At 38.6% G+C, this 21,651-nt stretch overlaps 1 protein-coding gene across 1 annotated transcript; it reads right to left on the reverse strand.

Annotated features, from left to right (window-relative positions):
• Positions 1–19,435, reverse strand: trappc10 (trafficking protein particle complex subunit 10). The gene is made up of 23 exons (XM_046857142.1): positions 19,218–19,435; positions 17,491–17,572; positions 14,057–14,192; positions 12,873–13,069; positions 11,497–11,692; positions 11,125–11,236; positions 10,776–11,023; positions 10,237–10,383; positions 9,605–9,719; positions 8,172–8,248; positions 7,888–7,979; positions 6,046–6,186; positions 5,355–5,467; positions 4,724–5,259; positions 3,708–3,849; positions 3,057–3,215; positions 2,709–2,938; positions 2,497–2,597; positions 2,264–2,390; positions 2,006–2,170; positions 1,565–1,745; positions 1,249–1,443; positions 1–749 (listed from the first exon to the last, which is right to left on the reverse strand). The coding sequence occupies exons 1-23, from the start codon at positions 19,276–19,278 to the stop codon at positions 502–504; spliced, it is 3,801 nt and encodes a 1,266-aa protein (XP_046713098.1). The 5' UTR covers positions 19,279–19,435; the 3' UTR covers positions 1–501.
• Between the last annotated feature and the right edge of the window lie 2,216 nt (positions 19,436–21,651).

A 21,651-nucleotide genomic window follows, 5' to 3' on the forward strand; every position in this document is an offset into this window, starting at 1 on the left:
TCACGTGTATTTCCATTTTAATAACTGCAATACCTGCCAAAACTTTCACAGAGGTCACTGTGTGTGTGTGTGTGTGTGTGTGTGTGTGAGTGTGTGTGTCTTTCTCAGCTAGTGTGACTCTTGTCACGGTAGTATTAAAGACTGCCCCAGCAGGAAGTTGAACTGGGAAGGCAGAAATGGATGATACTTAATCCATGGCTGCCCTCGGAGTAGGAGAGAAAATGACAGGAGATTCTTCCCAGTTTTGCACATCTCTTTATAGATGAAAAAGCGATAAAGAAATGAGACAGAAACCATTAGACAGTAGATGGATTCTCAGGCTCCAGCCTTTTGTTAGTGTATCTGTATTCAGGCCAGGCCAATGGCCATCGCCTGCCAACCGAGTCCAGAGATCGGGATGTGCCACTGCCCCACTTGTCCTCCCTTGTCCCCTGTCTCTTGTCCACTGAGATCACAGAAAGCAGGGTCCAGGACTAGGCGGGGGCAGGCCTTACTTTGGTGTCATGTGACGTTGACCTCAAGCACATGGTCATCAGTGCTGGGGAGCACGAGAACCTGTTGCGTCTGGCTAGAGTTGAACACTTGTCCCGGGCTGAAGGGTTCGAGCCGGGGCATAGGAAGAGCCCTCTGTTGCTGCTCGTTACTGCCCACAGAGTGAATGCTTCCCCTGCTGCGCAGACTGGCCGTGTCTGCCTGCTCCTCCAGACCCTTATCGAGAAGTGAGAGGTTGTCATTCTCTAGGCACGAGTCTGGAAGGAAAGAAAATTAACATGAATAATAAAATACATACAGCACAAGGGACCCTACTATTTAGGCATACTACGTGGCATACATTAAACGATTTGGGACACTGCCTGAACATTTACATTTACATTTGTGGCATTTAGCAGACGCCCTTATCCAGAGCTGAACACTCTGACTGTGTAACAAAGGACAAACACATTTGGCAAAAGTTTCTGCAAACGGATGCAATATCACAGTTCTTGCAGAGGGGGCAATATTCCAAAAATCGTACGTTCTGTAGTGTTTAAGTAAGAAATAAATCATGATAGGGCACGCTGTTAGAAGGAAAATAATATATTTTCTTAAAACAGTGGTTTTATTCATCTTGCACCTCGGTAATTCATCAACTACGTTCTGCTTATTGCGCCTCCTTATAAAAAGTGTCCAGTGAGGCTGAAAGAGTGTCTTCTAGACAGACAGAGAGTTAAAGAAAGACCTAGAAGAGAAACAGTGCAAGTGTGTTACCTGTGTCAGGCTGGCTTATAGGTTGTGCGCTGTGGGGCAGGTACTTGAACACTCTGATGCTGGGGAAGGGCAGCTTGCCTGCAAATAGAGGCATGACCTCCATCTGTACTTTGTGTGTTGCCATGGCAGCCACAGGCATGGACACTAACCCTGAACTCTTCCCACAGACAGCCCAGTTACTGCTGTTGTCCACCACTAAACACACACACACACACACACACACACACACACACACACACACACACACACACACAATTATATTATACCTCAAATGAAAAGGGTTTATTTACATATTCTATATTCATTGATGTCTTACCCTCATACATGAGCTTGGTTGTGCGGAGGCCTTCGTTTTCCGTTAACTCCTCATCCTCTCCCTCCGTGTCACTCGGCTCTGTGAGATGGGTGACTGATACTTCAAGCCGACAGAGGGTGCCGGCGCGACAGTGCTCCTCTCCCAAAGCAGGCTGGATGTCTGCCTTCACACTATACAGTGTCTGCAGTGTGAGAAGAGAAATACTTAAGCACAGCTGTTAAACCCATAATGTAAAAAAAAAAAAAAGAAATCGAGTTTCGATGACCATTTAGTGACAATTAGAGCACAAGCAACAAGTCATTTACCCAACCACCAACATGTGGAATATACACAGAATAAATAGCCCTGCAATCTACATGGTGAAATGTGTTCGTTAGAAAAATCCAAAGTACACCTTTATTTTGTGTGAATATTTGTGCGTGTGTGTGTGTGTGTCCTCACCGAGACTCTTTCCAGCTGGAACTCATAGCTGTAGGGTTTGAGTGCTGTGTCTGGAGCGTTGGCAGGAGAAAAGCTGGCAGAAAATACACACTGCAGACATGGCAGCGGCTCTGTTGTCCACTTCACCTCCCACAGACTATATAAGCTCTGCTTACTGTACACCACCTTCACACGCAGGAAATGAGATCAGTCCAATTTTAGTGACTCACCCAAAACAAAAGAGATACGATGTGAGTAAGTGTGAAACTGTTGACTCACCTGGTGTGTTTTAGCATTGAGAGAGAGGAGCTCCAGTGAAGGTGTATGCTGACGGTCTGACAGAGTCTGATTGGCTAGACGAAAGTTTGTGTTTGATACATTTTCAAGGCACACCTGGATGTACTTTCTGTGGGATCAAAAGATAATTTAAACACTAAACAATGCATTACAAAAAAAAAAAAATCATTAAAAAATTGCTACATTTCACAGTTGAGCTTCCCCCCCCCACAAACCTTTTCCCTGCTGACAGTATCGAGTGTTTGGCTCTGAAGGGGGTATAGAAGGTGAGAGATATAAGGATGGAATATATAGACCAGGGGCAGTCAATGGACACCTGTGGAAAAAAATTTACATTATATGCAAAATCTAAAACAAAGTGCATGATATAAATCCCCTATGTATTTAATTTATTGCAGTGTTCATCGCAGTTGCTGAGTCATCAGACCTTCTGGTCAATGCAGGTCATGCCACTGTTGAAGCGTGTACGACTTCTTGGCCGGTGACGGATCTCGCCGTTGGTGAGGCGCTCGCTTTCGACCCGAGCCGGCGATAGTGGGATATGGCACAGCACCTCGAGCTGAAACTCCAGTGTGTGGTAGGGTGGAGTTAGAGGCAGAGAGAGGCTTGTAACCTTCTCTGAAGCCTGGATGGACAGAGCAGCCTCACCTACCAGCTCTGCAAAAAATAAATAATGAGCGATAAATTAATGACAGCAAGTCACAGGAAACAACCAGCATGCACAATCTTTTAAATCTGAGATCATGTGATTTCTGTGTGAGCTTTTCCCTCTCACCTCCAGTGGCAGAAAGAATGCGGGCAGAGCAGGAGGAGGAGTGCAGGATAGGCATAGAGTCTGTGTTACTCAACTGCAGCGCATCACCCTTTTTAATTTGGTAGTGGCCTGTTAGAATGGTAAACTTCACCCTCTGAGGAAGCCCAGCCAGCAGGCTCTCTACAAAACAAACACACCAAACAAGTACAGTAAGGTATGGGGGAATTCAGCATTGCATAATTCCCCAGTCAAAGAACAAACTGGGACAGTTACTTTAGAAGCAAATAAGCTTCAAACAGAATAACTGAATCTGGGTGGTGTAATTCAGCCCAAAACAAGGTGGAGTTACTGTTATCACATTTCTCTTGTCCCACAGTAATCTGATGTATGATTGGGAAGAGCTAGCTAGCGGTAGGAACTGGTAAAATACACAAAAAAACAAAACAGTTTTAACAAAAACAATCCTATCGATCTGCGCATAACGTGATATGCGATATCAGGCCCTTATTATCCCCAGATAGTATCTTTCAGATCAGCAATAGATCAAATAACCCTAATTTAAATATTTTCTAGTCTGTAAAGGGTTTGGTAAGTATGATAGTTAAGGAAATAAATTCAAAGACAACAAAACTTTATATACAATCTACAGCAGACTGATGAAAGCGGCCTGACCTGTGAGGGGCTCGATGGTCAACTGTGGCTCCTGGGAATATACCTCATATTTCACAATTGGGTAAATGTGAGGCAAAACAAACTGTACGCGACCCACTGTAGCACACAACTGTCGCAGATTGTAGCTGCCTGGCTTTGTGCTCTGAGTGAGAGAGAGAGAATGTTAAAGATTATTTAATGAGTGCATGTGACAAAATCCAAACACACAAAACAAAATTCCAACAACAATGATAATTCATATATAAGTCTTAAAACACAGAGCTGTTGCATAAATTATTATTCAGATAAATTCACAAGACTGCTTTATTTAACAAAGTGTTACTATTTTTTTTGGAATGCAAACTAATGATTAACGTATTATTCCTATACAAGCTAAACAAAGTTTATTTAGGCTGAACGAGTGTGTGAACACTTTCTGTGATGTTTAAACGCGAGACTTCAACCGCACTGATGCGCACTCGCCACTGTTAATCAGGATGGTTTTTAAACTAATCATGTGAAAAGCAATCATGAACACACAAAAATTATTTAGTTTTCATGCTTCTCTGCATTCAAGTTATGCACAGAATCAATAATGATTAAAAAAAAAAAAAAAAACAAAAAAAAATAAAACCTTAGTTCCTTAAGTCACTTGACCTTATGAGATTTAGTTGGGGAACGTATATTTTTAAGACAAATCTCAGTGGCCTTTGTAGTTTTTCTCCACAGTGCTGAGAAGACAATGTGGAAATATTTCTGTTATGGTTTTATTAATTTGTGTTGCTCCGTTAAGATTTTCACTAGACCCATTTTGTTGTGGTGTCGGGTTTGCTTTTTTATTGTTTTTTTTTTTGTGATAAAGTTTAATGTTATAGTTTGTGTGGTAAAGTTGATAGATTTTGTTTTGTGGTCTTTATTGTGGGAACTCTAATAGTGAACTCTAATGCTGTTAGCTTTGTTTCCTTTTCATGTTGTAATTTCTCAGCAGCTGCTTTTGTTACCCATGTTTTCACACAAGCATGCACAACGTCCCTCACCAGTGCAGTGAAGATAATGCTGTTGTTTCCTGGCAACAAAGTCACGTTGTGGGTCTTTAGCACCTGTGTTCCGTCCTCCATAGTAAAGGTGGAGCTTAAAGTGCTATGTACATCCAAAGGGGAGGAGCCATCATTGGCACGCAGCAGCATGTGTGCATTCTTGCAGATAACACTAGTGGAGTTAAGAGTGTTGTCGGAGGGACTGCGGTCCTGAATTTCATGAAGCTCCAGAGCAGGCATGCCTGTTCCTGGCAGCGCACCACCAGAGGGACTCACAGCAGGGAAGGATATAGTGCCGTCTGGACTAAGACCGGGGCGCCGCTGGGTGCCTGCAGAGCCAGAACGTGTGCTTGGTTGCTCCCCTAGAAAGTGGACACTGGCTGCCAGCTGTTCTAGCTGCACAGGAACAGGCATTAGGCTGCACAGACGCAGCTCTAACTGCAAGGATGCACCAACATGCACTGTGGCAGATGCTGGCAGAAATTGCAGCTCTCGCAGCTGAGCAAACGCAGTCATGCTCAGGACCACTCGTTGATCTAAATAGAGAAACAGGTAAGCAGACCATTAAGGAGAGAACAAAGGAAAGCATCTATTGTGAACTACAAGATTTGCAATATACCAAACCCCTGACCTTTGCCCTCTGGAGCCTTGTTAGCAAAGGTGAGGATCTCCTGGCAGAAGTGCTTTCTCTCCTCATCTGTCAGGTTGGTATCACTGGCCAGCAGAGCACTTGTCTGCAAGTAGCTGGTACAGAGAGTAAAGGAGTCCAAACAATCCAGCAGTCTATACAGTCTATCATGCTATACGCGAGAGACCAGGAAAATTAGCATATTTCAAAATGAATAAAATTCAAAAATAATAAAAAAAAAAACCACCCCAAAAATTTTTTTTTATAAGTTTTATGACTTGTATTTTCTTTAGGCTCAATTTATGGCTTTCAGTATCTTAAAAATGTAATTAATCAAATTTATCAAAACTTATTTACAATTCCTATATTTCTTTAAATGCGTTTTTGTAAATGTAAAAAAACGTAAAATGTTTTGTAAATGTTTTGTATTTCATATTTTAGAAATTATTTTACAATGTTAATGCCTTTATAATGTCATTATTATTCTAAAACAGTACAAAATAACAAAAACAAAGTAAACAGGTGTGTCCATTAATGTCACAGGTAAAACAGGCAGACTTTAAAAATGTAAAACGCTGATTAAATGTGGTCTCACACTTTGAGCATAACTGTTACTAACGGCTGATAGTAACAAAAGAGATCGGAGGTGAGATCAGGTAGCAATAACAGGGGTTTGGGGTTCAGTAAAGGATACTCCTCGGTCTGCTGCAGCTGTTTTTGACACTCGGCGGTTTGCTTGCGCGTGTGTGTAAGTGGCAGGCTCCAGCCTTCGGCCGTGTAGGACTTCAAAGAGTCCTTAAGGAAAGTTTTTGCTGTCTGGGCATCACCTTTCCTCCTATGCACACAGAGACACACACAGGCTTTCAGTTGGCTTCTTATAAGATTTCGGTATCGATCGCTAAATAAGGCTGTTATACACAGTGGTGGACAGAGTACATAAAGCATGTACCTGATTAAAAAATAAAAGTATAAAGTATATGTCTTTAAATTTACTTAAGTATCCAAGTACTATAATCTATTATGGCTAAAATGTCATGTCATTTTTATCACAAGACTCTTTGCTTAATCAACTCAGTTTATGTGAAAAGACTCTAATGTTACTCTAAGCACACCAATCTATTAATAGAACGATATTAATAAGTCAATCACTAATTAATAACTATTAAAATTATCATAATGATTATCATCATTTATTCCTCTCAAAATGTTCTACTTGATGTTGAACTGAAGGTGAACTGTATGCTCTTGTTAAGTAGATACCACCAACCGGTAATGGCAGTTCTAGCTTGAATGACGCCCTGGATAAACCACACCATGACCCAACGTCTCCCCCATTGTTTAGTTTCAGCTTTGAAAAGCTCCTCTTTAATGAATAAGACATATTCTCAGAGCCATCCACAATACATTTCTGAGAGCTCCCGTCCATGTATAAATATCACTCTGAATGCATTTATTGCACAATTTATCAAACTCTCAGAACCAAGAACCATACTAACTATTCGGCTAATTGTAGCCCTAAGATGCATGCAACATCTATATTCTTATAAAATATGTCTTTTAAATGAACCTCTTTTAAGCTGCACTGGAGATTCCATTTACTGAACTCAGTACAATCATAGAAAACCTTTATGACATCACCTCAATTAAAAGATAATCAAATAAATAAGAGCTGTTTAACTACAATCTGATTAGACTAGTTAGGCTGTAATTGTTTTGCTGCTACACACATTATGATAAACTACATACTATATAATTATAATGTTAACATTACAATTATACTATTATAATGTTATGCAGCCTAAAATAAATATTGCTGCTCTATGTGTAAAAGCATAGCAGACAAAACAGCATAACCTACGTGCTATACAGTTATTAGTCTATTTTATTAAATGCATAACGAGACGAGTGTAGCGCTGCATACACACCTTTATCTTTTGCACCCCCCTTACTTTTTTTATGTCGCCTAAATCCGCCACTGCCGAAGGGCAAAATCAAAACAAGTTTAAAACAGAGCGTGTTTGACAAGTACATTTTTTATACACTCAAAAAAAAAAAGGAACGGCTGATTTCGCAAAATGTAGTTGAGTAAAAAGTAAGATATTTAAAATGTAGTGAAGTAAAAGTAAAAGTCTCCCCAAACGGAAATACTTGAGTAAAGTACAGATATGTGAAAAAACTACTTAAGTACAGTAAAGAATTACATTTACTTCGCTACTGTCCACCACTGGTCATACACTCTCAATTAGCAGATTAACCTACCTGTGTGAATATGTGCTTAAACAGGTTAAGGTATCAGGATGTCTACAGGTCCCTTAATTTAATGTAATTCCAAACAACAATTTTACAGTCCTTCTAATGTAATTTAAGGCCAGTGGTGATGTACCAAGTATATACAGCACTCTACAGAAGTGGAAATAGTATAGAGTATAAAATTTTTCCTTGTAGATTATGGTTACATTTATAGGAAAATAAAATTATACCTGAATAAGTGAAACTAAGAATTTGTGGTTAAAAGTAACGATGTAAAAACTCTCACATGTAGAACTCAGCCAGACTCTTTCCCACCAGTCGTGCTGACCGCAGCCTCCCAATGGCTCTGTACATCTCCAGAGCAGCGTGGGACAACTCCTACCAAGGAAGATACAAAGAGTGTATAAATAAGGTGTCCAAAGAGGGTGGATAAAGTCAGACATTGTTTTCATAAGTTTATAATCAATATATCAGTTTTAATGCATCACATTCTGTTTTAGCATTTTCATAAGGCCAGCATAATTATAGAAATGTAAAAAACATTACAATTAACAGTTAGACACTACTTACCAGGTAGTGTCTTTCAAAAGCTTCTACTGATGATAATGCTTCTTTAAGTTTTTTATATGGGCTCTGAAGACTGTTGGCTAAAAGATCATGATAACCAAGAGTCAGATCATCTAAAAAAACACTATTATACACTTCTGGTATTAACAGCAACAGTTAAAGCAAAAATGGAATTTACACAAATTGCTGCTTTATATAGATGTATAGTGCTGCAGTTATTTATTGCTCATGAGGTCCATTTGTCAAGATGTCTTTAGCCATCACTGCTGTGTTGGGCGGAAACAATTCCTCGAGTTATTTAAATACAAAAAACACATTCATTTAGTCCATTTAACTACACACGGAGGACTGTGGTTCCCCATGAACCATTATTACTGACGCATCAACCGCTAAATTTTGGACCGCTCTGGAGTCTTATTTCTAAACGTTCAATTCGCCTTCTGTTTCTCCACATTGTGCAAACCCCTGGACAGGTAAACACAGAAGATGCTGTGGAATGAAAAATGGAGAAACGTAGAAAAAACAGCGAGGATTCAGAAGATTCAGGCTAAAGAACACAACAGTAAGTTTCCAAAGTTTGGGATCATTTTAACTAAAAGTCTTATTTTCGCTTGTATATTTAGTATTGCTCTTTAATAAAGAAAAAAAAAATACTTTTTATCAGTAAACTGGACTAATCAGTAGGATACTCGATTACTAAAATAATCGAAAGCTGCAGCCCTACTGCTGTGTAAGAGATTTAATGCAATAAATTTAGCATCATGTAAACTGGGTATATAAATCGTTTTACTATTACATTCTGGCTCAGTGCCTATTGTGTATGAACAGTTTATTTGTAAAAAATAAAAAATAAATAAAAAAAAAAAAGTGTGAAATTGCATCACAATTAAACAGTTGCCAAAAAACATTCATGTTTTTCCCACTAATTTCACATGAAGCTAATTAACAAAGGCCAGTTTTTAGTTTGTACAAATCAACATTTAAACGTTGTAGCACACCTTCTGAGTCCGACACAAGTTTTATTATTTAAGCTATGCGACTTTTGTACATTTATATAGAGAACAATATAAATCATACAGCGTCAGAAACCATATAAGCTTGTGTGTTTTATATACTGAACAACTTGACATAATGCGAGTCAAAAGTCATGCAGTAAATCATGACAGTCATAAAGTCAGCAAGTTTTTTTATAATAGCAAACAAGTACGTGAAAGCTTCTCTTACATTATGCCTCTAGCAAAAAAAACATAGGAACGAGACAGCAAACTGGTCTTGGTTGATTGACTTCATGTGGGATAATTGGAAATTGTGAAACTTTTGAGAGAATTGTTCATTAATTTAGAAATGCATATTTCTATAATGAAATATAGTCAATTATGTCAATATAAACTCTCTAATATAAATCAAGTCAATATAAACTCTTCTATATGACAGACCTGTTTCTGGTCTCTCTGTTCCAAGCCCTGCAAGTAGATCAACAGTGCGGTTAAGCTCCTCCGAGTTGGGCCCATTCTCTGACACCAAACCACACAAACAGCCTAAAGACTTCAGCTGAAACAGCCCAAACAAAAGCATGGCATAGACAGAGTCAAGTCAAACTGCCACTTCCCTTATGTGTCACACATTTCTTAAACATCAAAAAATTTTAATCAGTGAATGAGTGTCTTTTTTTTCCCCTGTGTGTTTTTGTTGTTGATCTAATGCTCTTGTTAATGTTAATGTTTTTATTGTGTGTTGTTCCAATTGACTTGTTAATGTGAACACCTTTAATCCAACACAACATTCCCCTTTTAGGGACAATAGTGTATTACATTAAATTAAAAATATAAATTAGCTTAATTCAGAGGTTATTGTATCAAAGTGTCTAATGTGAAGCTGAACATGTGAAACTGATATATTACATTTATTTGCAAGAAAACAAATTGATCAATTATATACTTTTGTCATCATTTAAAACTGGGGTCATCCACTGCATGGATTGTGCAGTAAAAACAAACAAACAAAAAAAAACTATTGCACAGTATGTTTGTGCATCGCAGCATGAAACAGTACAAGTGGGACATGATACCTTCTCAGTAGCATAAGTCCAGAGGCCCACAGTGTGGGAGAAGTTGGCCTCCAGCTGTGTGCGATCACAACAGCCCTCAATTCTGTGCAACACCTCCAGACAGCTAAGGAATACCCAGCAGTCCAGAGCTCCCTGGGGAACCGACACCTGTTTGACAACAGTAGCAACAGCAATCAGAGCTGTACCTAAATGCAAAATTTACTCAGGTTTCTTTATTTGAAAAAAGTTTTACCTTACTTAAGTTTTACTGTTGTGTCAGTAATACACGTATCCTTGACGGAAGAGGACCACCAATAAATTACAGCTGATCAGATTTCTGTAGTATTTCTGTGGTAGCTCGTTCTCAGCTAATTTTATATTATATTTGACACTTCTCCCAACATATCCCAGATTGCATGTATGAAAACCTCAGTGGTGCCTAATACACTTGTACAAGTACTTCATCAGTGTCACTGCTGTGCTCATCAATCAACTTAATAATATTTAGGTAGCGGTCAATCAATAGCGAGGAGTCAACTGTCACACACAGACACACCAACCTCAAGCAGACGAAGCTCCTGGACACAGTTGTGCAGCAGCTCCAGAGCTCTCTGTGTGACCTCCCAGGGCCTCTGCAGGAAAATAAGCAGTGTGCACTGGCGAGAAAACAGGTAGCTACGCAGATCTAGCAGACTAGCCTCGCCGCGCTGGATTAGTTCCCTTTTCTCCATATCTATCGGTCTGCGCAGGAGCAGCCCGTTCCAGTTCCGCACTGGCTGGCAAAATGAGCCTAGCCAGTTGGCTCCATCTGAACACCATACAATACAGTAACACTTAATTTTTAGCATATGAACTGAAACCCACTGAAATACTGAACAAATATATACAAAAGGGCCAAAGAGACTGTACCTCCAGCACCAAAGTTAAGCACATACTGGGTGAACAGGGCATCCAACTCGTCATACTGGACCAGCGCATCTTCAAACTGCTGTAGCATCTCAAACACAAATGCCAGCTCTTCCTACGCATAGAAAAAGCCAAAGGCATAAGACATGTGTAAGTGGTGAAAAAATTACCCTGTACCAGCATTTGTATTCTCTAAAGTAAGATATAAGTAGGAGCTCGGAAGATTAATTTGCAGTTATTTTTTTAGCTTAAAAAAAACGACAATATTTTTCATGTGTGATTTTTACGTGTGACATACATTTGAATATTGCATAATTTTGCTCATTTTAATTCAAAAGTGATTGTAAAAAAAAAACAGCCGTAGTGAGGATGTACCTGGACCATGAAGTAGTCACAGAAGCTCCAGCCTGGCTCGGTGCGTTTCTCCCGCAGTGTGCGCATGTCATCCTCAAAGCGACCCAGGTTCTTGGTGAAGGACATGAGAAGCAGAGTGCGCAGCTTTGTCAAGAATGAGTTCCATGACTCCTGAGAGCGAGATGACTCCTTTAGGGGATCTGACAGAGAAACACACCTGAAAGAGAGAGACAAAGAAATTTAACATTTTAAAAAGTAGCTCTATTGTGCCCTCATAATTTGATAACAGTTTAATTTTTAAGCAATACAACATATACGACTCCAGTTATGCCGCACTGAATCGTGTTAGTTTACAAGACAACGTATAACATGCTCGCTCTCATCATGGTTAAAAGACATGGTACACTTATTTGCACCTTTTTATATTTTCTCTATTGAATAAAAAGAACGTTTATCATATTTACAATATACTTTCATATAAAATAGCGTGCCATGCCCGTTTTAATGAACTGTTTTAAATAATAGGATGAACTGGAAGTAACAGAGTAAAATTCCACTTCTCTGGTGAAAAACACTGAGGCAAGCACTTAGTATGATGGTAAAACTGCTGAGAGCATCACATCTGTTAGACTTTGCAGTACCATGGGTTATCGCATAAACCCCTCATGCTCTCAAAAAAAAAAAAAAAAAAAAAAAAAAATATAAATAATATTGTAAATATGCTAACTATTTTATGCCTACTGAAGGTTTATACTTTGGTTATATTAAATGCTACTAACGAATAACAAGGCTCATTAATGAATAACTTTAAGAACATTAACATTAAAGTAGGATCATTTGTGCTGATTTAAACCCCTTTGAGGTACATTACAGTTAATAACAAATAGCCTAATCATGTTACACCAAGTAGCTCAACTGCATATTCAGCAATCCTAATTGAAGGGAAAGAGAAAAAACAATGATCCTCATAAGGGCAACTCGGTAATAAACGAGCAAAACCGGTCTCCATATGAGAAAATGGTTGTACATGACACATAGTTCTAATACAAGACATTGTGCAATTTATGTCTTTTATAAAAGACATTCTTATGCAGTAGTCCACACTTTTCATAACTTTTAACAAACACACTCGTCAAATGCAAAGTATACATGAGTCATGTCTTTATCTAGCTTTACAGAGAAGCTCTGCTGTAGAGTCACAGGCCAGAAATAGGGCCTGCCAGCAAAGCCTTTCTAAATTAGCACATTACAAGACACATAATCAACAGTGCTGAGTATCAGATAGCACAAACAAAATCCAACAGAGACCCACTCATTTACACCTGTCTAAAAAATGATCCAGCTTTGAGGGAATAGGGTTTGAGACTGGGCTGCAGCTGCTGCTGAGCTGTTCTCACCTGTCGCTCTGCTTGTTGCAGAAGTCATTGCGGATCTTGTCCATGATGGAGGTTCTTGGTAGGATGTTAGTTTTGTTCTTTTTCTTGCTGTCGTTTTCCACAACCACGATGAGCCAGTCGGTTGAGCCGTGTAGCTTAAGCACGCTCTGCCACCGCTGCATGTCCTCCTTCACTGAGGTCTTGTATGTCTCTGTGTCCTGGAGCATGGACAAGATAGGGACAAATAAGAAAAAATGTATGCACATATTTTGATAATTAGCTTAAATGTTATGACAACCAGATATCCATTATTGGTAATATATTAAATTCTTATGAATAAAATGTAATTGAAGCAGTTCCCAATTTTAATTCTTTTTTTTTTATTTACCCAAGTGCTTAAGACCTCTTACAGAATCACCCATGACTGCATGTTTTACTGAAATTTAAATATGCACTGATGCAAAGGCCAAACTTTCCAAACTTTTCATCAACATGAGAGAGTTAACAATAAAGTATTAGGAAAAGAATACTGTAGTTAGAGGAAAAGGTTACGATAATTATAGCGCTAACTGAAGAACTATTAAAAAAGTACTAATAATAAAATACGGAATTGATTCATAATCACATAATTAGTTAACCATTTTGCAATATAATACTAACACAAATACTGAGATACAACAAAACAATGAATTGTCTTTATAATTGAAAAAATAATAATAAACAATAAGGTTAACCATATAAATAGTCATATATATTCAGACATACATTAAACATCTCATTCAACTTTGTGATTACAAGGGCATAAACTTTCATCACACTTCCATCAGTTCATTATGTCCTTATGTCAGAAGTATCAGATTTTTGAAGGTGATTTTTAAGGTCAGCTTCATTTTTGAGATTTCCCACTGGACATATACTGCCCTTAAATACATTTTCATTTATGTTTTCATTATAATTTATTTAAATACATTTCTCTTCAGAATTATCAATCCTTCTCACTCAATAAGCACACACAATCACACATTGGGAAAAGGGTGCTATGAACCTCCTGAACATGTTTTCAGGAGATCAGAGAAAATTAGATAACCAGCAAAAAAACATTGGCATGGGGACAATATGTGAAATCTATAAATCAGGATAAAAAACATGAACGCTTTTTCCCTGTTCCCAAATGATTCTACTGTTTGGCTGAGACTAAGACTCACACAGCAGTCAGTCCAGTAGATGTGCAGGAAAGGAAACGTGAGAAGAGCCTTGTTTCCCTCTTTAGGAAGCAGCTCTTCTTTAAACTGAACAAAGTTGGCTTCTAGGTGGATCATCTTCGGCGCTCGCCCATACGACCTTGAGGGAAAATAACACACCGATAAGTCAGAATTCCAGCACCAATATCTGTTTATCCATTAGTTGTCTACACTTATGCATGCATCTAATGCACTTGAGTGACCTTTCCTTTGAGGTTTCCAGTGTTACATAGATACTGTAAGCAACTATTCTTTCTCAGAAGCCTAAATGGCATGTAGCTGAGAAATGCAAAGTGTTCATCCAGTTCATGCCACACAGCTTAACAGAGTCTTGAGATCAGCAGTAACTTGCCTTTGAGTCAAAGCAGGAAGGTTATAAAAGAAGGGTAGAGTTTACAAATGTTAGACATATTTAGAATTCAAAAGGAAAGGGCATGCTGCATATGAAGCACTGTACATTTAGAGTTTACTCTCGAAATGCTCATTTCTGATGTTCATTATATTTATTTTATACATAAAAAAATAAAATAAAAAAAACACTTTAAAACATTAAAACAAGAGCAGAAATGCTTAGTGTGTATCAGCACATTGTGTTAACAGCTTGGATGAGTGAGTTTAGATTAAGAGCAGGCACCTCTCTGAGCCAGATGTGTCCTTGACTAAGCATTAAATATCAAGCTTTATTTGTGTCAAGGAATACACTCTGAAAGAATAACACTAAACAACCTTGCTCTAATGCTTTATAATTACTTTCTTCTCAGAGGAAATGCAAGGTCACTGCTTGTGTATATTTCAGGGAAGCACATTGCGAGAAAAACAACACTGAATCTTGAGAAACACCATCTACCACTCAATATAATATTCGGGGGTTGTCGCATGATACAGAACTAATTTCATTCAAATAGTCACTCTTTAAAAAGCATTGGTTTTGTGTTCTTTATTCTGATTAGTCTGATTCAATTGATAAACATTTTAACAGCAGCCCTGACAATAGTGCTTGTAATTTTACATTCATGCATGTATCAATGAATTATATATACAGTGGAACCCGGTTATCTCACCCTCGGTTATCTCGACAACCCTATTAAGTCGACGTTTTTAAAGTGGAACCGCCAAATTCTCGCTTTTTCTAAGCATTTTTAATCGGTTATATTGACTTTTTATATGTCGCCGAACTCTAAAATCTCGAGCACAAGGGGGGAAAAATTTGCCATTTAACGGTGGAAAAATCAAGGCTTACAGCTGCTACAGGTGTTGTATTGTATACTGGTGAATCTCTGCTGTTAGTTAGAGCACATATGCCTTTTGTGGTTAAATGTTATGCGATGAACGGGAGGCGAAAGCCGGGCTTGGCGGCGCGGAACGTGTGATGACCATCCAAAATCATAGAATGAACACCGGCAGGATCGGGGGGGGGAATCCGCGATGCACTTTGGGAAGAAAAGCGCAGCCGTTGAGAGAGTGCCGGTGGGAAGGCACGTACGGGGATACGCATGCGCGATAACAACGACCGCCGTGAACCAACATATACCAACAATAACGGACAGTGAGAGTGTGGAAGTTTAAACAGGAGGTGGTGATGATGATAAACGAGCACCATATGTGCGCGATTGAGGCCGCGGGAGCTTCAGAGAAAGCAGCCGAGAAAGAACCTGACACGCTGAAGGGGGCCGAAGGGGGCGTGGCAGAGTGGATTCCTGACAGATAAACATGTACTGTATGTATTTTTATAGCATGCCTTCATCAAACAAATCGCGGCAACGCTGTTGTGTAAAAAAAACCTTCAAAAACATGTGCATGCACATTCTCATTTATTAACGCACATCATGTACATAAAGAAATTTCAAGCACGTTAATATATTGCCGCCATTTTGATTTTCGTTTATCTCGATCATCGGTTACCTCGATGCTTTTTGGCGACCCCCTAGGACATCGACATAACCGGGTTCCACTGTATATATTTTAATAGAAACACACTGTAACGGTAATTGGACAACTAAAATCTCAACAACAACAAAACAATGACATTACATTTTCTGTGAAGAGACTTAACAGTCAGTGGTAAAGCTGTTACATTAAATATTTTAGTCTTCAGGACAGATAGTTTTGTGTTCTGATGACACCCTGCTATTTTTGCCTTTCTTCTAGCAAGAGAGTGGAAAGAGAGAGAGAAAGAGAGGGGAGAGAGAGAGAGAGAGAGAGAGAGAGAGAGAGAGAGAGAGAGAGAGAGAGAGAGAGAGGCTGAAGTTAAAAATACTGTCTACAGCAATAATGCAAGTGATAACAGGAACTAACTTGTTTCAGACATTCCACAACATGAAATGAAAACTGTAAGCAGATCAAATGTACTATTTATTAAATTCAATACGCATTCAATAACAATAAAGGCCTAATTTGAAAATATGGTATCAGAGAAATAAATCATTATGGTGCCTGCTATTAAAGGAAAATAATAAACTACATAGCATCAGGCCACTTACATCAATTCATTGTTTATACACCTATAACAGCATACTCCGGCATCACTCCATTTCCCAAAGTTAATTTCAGAAAATCTATTAGCAAACCTAAATGTTGTGTTACACCATCTATCATAAATATCTCAGATAGCAAGATGTTATTTATGGTATTGAAAACCTTCAGACATAATAACTTGTAATGTTACATTGTCTCATAAGAAGTGCACAGAGCAAGCACAGAGAAATGACATGTTTACATAATTTTACTGATTCTGACTCCTTTCTAACTACTATTTTAGAAAAGAAAAAAAAGGTACTCAAAGATCAGCTCTGTCTAGCCAACTAGATAAGTTTGTGGGCAGATTCAGCAAACTGTTGCCACAATGTTAAAAGCACACAATTGTACAAAATGTATTTCTATTATTTAACATTAGGGTTTCACTTGATGTTAAGCACCTTTTTCATCATGCCAGTGCCTTCGTGCATAAAGTATGCTTCATGGTTTAACATTGTTTGTCTCACTCAAGTGTACCAAACAGAGCCATGACTTCCACACCATACAACACATTTTGGATGAACTGAAACACCAACCAAGTGCCTGACTTTCTAAAATCCCTGTAGCCACACTCCAAAATGTAGTGGAAACCTTCTCTGAAGAGTGTTTATTATATTAACAAATCGAAACAAGTAAAAAAAGAAATAAAAAGCATGAATGTCCATAAGAATTTGGCCGTACAAAATACTTTTCACATGCAGTGTTGAAACTAAGAGTCAGCAAAACAACAGTACTGCCTAATGTGTAAATACATATAGGAACTAATAAGGGAAAAATTACACACTTTGAGGCAAACTTTTATCTCTCAAGAATACAAGTCTAAATGTCCGATAATGATGATGCTATTACACTATTCTCGAAAGATGAACAATGGACAGACTTGCCTTCTCCATTCCATAGGTTCCCAGGGAAGCTGCTGTGCCAGCAGGCTATAAAGAGCAGTTAAGAGGTTTTGGTCCCCAGCACCTATACATTATAAAAGAACACAAATAATTCATTACGCTGCACATTAAAAGTGGTTGTGTTTTTACATTAGTATCTTTGCATACTAATGCTGAAACACTTATTAACATTAAATAGACATTTCTCACTTGCTCTCTTTGTTACTCTTTCACACACACACAGCCCTTTCACACCTGCACTTAGTGCAACAGCTACAGGAACCAATGTTTCTGCATGGTTGTATAGATTTCTCAGCTCACCCTTTCCGTATTAAAGAAATGCAACACAATTCTTTTTAATAAATAGTCGAGTGAGAAATAAAACTGTAGTAACTTGTTTGGGATTTGTCATGCCATGAAACCACTCATTCCAGCATAATGAGTTAATACCACACCTTTAGTAAACAAGCACTGAGGATCGGATTTTACAATACAAAAAATTTATATACTTGATGTTCAGAAATATGATGAGAAATCTAATGCAAAAAAAAAAAAAAAAAAGAATTATTAGCATCGCTACTACCTTGCATTGCATTCAGAAGATGGTTGCTTATGTAGGCCATATTTTTTGGCAGGGTTTCCGTTCATTAGATAAAATCCGTCCCATTAGGGAGGCAGCATAAGGACAGCTGCCACTTAAGATGTCTTATTTTAGACAGCCTTGTGATTGTAAGTAAAGCAATTCTCCAATTCTGTTCGCTAGATCCAATTTTGAAACACTTGGCACATTACATGCAAATGAAAGCCTCTCTGCTGTAAAACAGACGAATGAGCCTGTTGTTTTTACCAGGTTTAATTTAGTATTCAGACGTAGTGATTTTGCATTAAGATTTTGAACCTCAGCAACATCCTCATGGACAGCCTGGGGTCTGTAAAATGAATGTGAACAATATGGAATATGACCAGTAAAAAAAAAAGCCATACCCATGTAACAGTATCAGACAGGAGTCAGCAATAGACTGCAAATGTAAATCCTACGAAAGACATCTGTAGTGACAACAATGTCAGCACACAATGTGAACCAGGCCTTGGTGTACTGTTTCAATCCCAGCTTGGAGCTTTAAAATCCAAATATACGATGTGATTTTTCTGTGTCCTTGCCACATTAACATGTTCAGCACGTTTAATCAGGGCTGGATTGATTATTCAGCCAACACATATGTTGTGCAACAGTGCAGCGCATTCGGCTCGCCAGGCAATATGCCAATTCCATACATGCAATTATCCATTTTTCGGTGTCTGCACTAATCATGTAGGGGTTTAGATGAAAACTATAGTACAGCTAACACATCAAAGATCGGTACAGTCTTAGTGTAATCTCCACCCTCTGCCATTCCTGAGAGTAGCTGTTGAAAAAAAGTGAAATGGTTTTTTTTCCTAATCAGAATGTACAGTAATGTGAGCTCCATGGTAACATGTCAGTTCGCCAATGCGTACCGTGTGACACATATTACATTTTATATTTGACAATACTGCTTGTACATGTAAAAGGGTGTCATTTAGCAGCCGTATGTAATAATCCGCGTTAATAAAGTGGTTCAAGCGGGAATGGTTGAGCGGAATCACGGCTACTTCTGCTCTGCAGTGGACACCGCAACGCTCGCGCACAGCCGCCCGGGCTAACTGGCCAAGCTAATCTGCTAACAACAAGCAAGAAAGCCGCCACTCACATGTCACTATGGGTTTGTTCTCCATCGTGTAAATGATGGGCTTCTCCTCATGGGACTCCATGGCTTGTAGAAACGATCATTTAGTCCACCTTAAAAACGTCCATTCGGCAAAACAGACCAGTCGAGCGCTAATAACTGCAGTATGCTAAGGGTTCACTGAGGCCCCTTTTCCTCTCCATTTCCCTATTTGCTGACGCGATGACGACTTCCGGTTCTCGTCAACGTGAAAAGCGGAAGTTGGACTCTGGTTGGACCGGAAAATAAAAAACCCGTTGGTAAGGGTGAGTGCAAAAAATTTGCATACGCCAGTGGAGAAGGAACCAATTTATAAAAGATATTCCAAGGGGTAGAATACGTACAGACACTGTACTTCAAAGATTCAGTGCAGCCTTATATTAAAATAAATTGTCATCAAAAAATATAATACAAGAGAAGAGGAATGAAAGAGTAAGACAGAGTACATGTGTGTGAATGAGAGGGAGGGCAGTGGAGGGGTGCGGTTGCAGGGAGCAGAGGTGGTGAAGGTGGTGGAGTTCAGGTACCTGGGGGTCAACAGTGCAAAGTAATGAAGAGTGTGTTAGAGAAGTGAAGAAAAGAGTGCAGGCAGGGTGGAGTGGGTGGAGAAGAGTGATAGCAGGAGTGATTTGTGATAGAAGAGTATCTGCAGGAGTGAAAGGGAAAGTTTATAGGACTGTTGTGAGACCTGAGATGTTGTATATATTAGAGACAGTGGTATTGAGTAAAAGACAGGAGGTGGAGCTGGAGGTAGCAGAGCTGAAGATGTTGAGGTTTTGGTTGGGAGTGATGAGGATAGACAGGATTAGAAATGAGTTTATTAGAAAGACAGTTTTGGAGACAAAGTGAGAGAAGCGCGATTGAGATGGTTTGGACATGTGCAGAGGAGAGACATGGGGTATATCAGTAGGAGAATTTTGTGGATGGATCCACCAGAAAGGAGGAAAAGAGGAAGACCAAAAGAGGAGGTTTATGGATGTGGTAAGGAAAGACATGCAGGTAGTTGATTTAAAACAGGCAGATGTAGAGGACAGGGGGGTATGGAGACGGATGATCCGTTGTGGCGACCCCTAATGGGAGAAGCGGGAAGAAGAAGAAGAAAAAGATACAAATCTATTATTTTAACTAATAAAAAAAGTTTGATTGTTTGAACCGGGCCTATTTTGTTTCTTTGTCTAATGCTTCTCTTGTTTAGGCAAATCCAGGATCAGGAATGCATACCATAGTAATGGTTAATAAACCAGTTGAAATAAAAAATTCCAGGCCAATTTAAGAATATATTAGCGACGAAAGCAACACCTACTAATACATTTACAAACGTAAAGCAAACTATATTTGACAATGTGCCCTAACCCGACAATCCTAAAAAAATTGGCAAGAAAGATTTTTATTGTGGTGTAATGTACATGTGTCAAGCAGCTTACTATTTCTTAAAATTAACCTGAAACAAATAGGTATGTGGGCAAAAGTATCAGACGCCTTCTAGTGGCTGAACGCAGTACTTCATCCCCACCCTAAACAATTTAACTAAAAGAAATACAAAAATATTACATTTAACTAACTAACTAACTAGCTGACTGACCGACTAACCAATTCTAACAAGAAAAATAAAATTAATTATAATCAGAATCAGGAATTAGAATCAGAAATAGCTTTATTACCAAGTATGTTTACACAAACAATGAATTTGACTTGTCGTCAGGAGCTTCCAGTGCAGAAGACAGTACAGATATAATGTAACAAAATAGTAAAACAGACATCAGATAAATAATGCAATATATACAGAAGTCGAAATAATATTGTTTAAATGAATGTACAGATGTTATTTACAAGTTTGCAGTCTACAAATGGACCATTTGAATTCCAGTTATGATGGACAATGTGTAGTTATGAATATTTTAATTGTGCCTGGCTGTTCTGGTAGTCAACAGTTCGAAGAGAGTGGGCTGGGTGTGTGGGGTCCAAAGTGATTTTCTTAGCCCTCTTATCTCCATTCTGGATGAGTAAAAATCTTGGAGATTGGGCAGTGGTGCACCTATAATCCTCTCAGCAGTCCTGACCATCCACTGTAGTCTCTTGATGTCTGATTTGGTAGCTGAACCAAACCAGACAGTTATAGATCTACACAGGACAGACTCGAGTTTTAGCAGATCCTGTGGCAGGTTGAATTTATAAATCCTAATTTAATAATAATAATAATAATAATAATAATAATAATATTAATAATAATAATAGTCATCATCATCATCATCATCATCATCATCATATTGTGTTAATCTTATCGTTTTATTGTCTATTTTTTGTTTTGTGGCGTTATCTTTTCTCGTTTTCATTTATTTAATAAATGGATTTTACAGATTGAAAGGTATCAATTGGTTGATTATGTGATATGACAGGTATGAGATGGACAATACACTGC

This window comes from Silurus meridionalis, chromosome 9, assembly GCF_014805685.1.
Source record: "Silurus meridionalis isolate SWU-2019-XX chromosome 9, ASM1480568v1, whole genome shotgun sequence".
NCBI classification, from domain to species: Eukaryota; Metazoa; Chordata; class Actinopteri; order Siluriformes; family Siluridae; genus Silurus; species Silurus meridionalis.

Bases quoted from the DNA above. Each gene is read 5' to 3' on its own strand.
- trappc10 (XM_046857142.1), bottom strand. From the start codon at position 19,278: ATGGAGTCCCATGAGGAGAAGCCCATCATTTACACGATGGAGAACAAA. The intron at 11,237-11,496 runs GTACATCCTCAC...TTCTATGCGTAG, and splicing joins GTGACTACTTCATGGTCCAG to GAAGAGCTGGCATTTGTGTT. The intron at 2,171-2,263 runs GTGAGTCAACAG...CTGCGTGTGAAG, and splicing joins TCAATGCTAAAACACACCAG to GTGGTGTACAGTAAGCAGAG.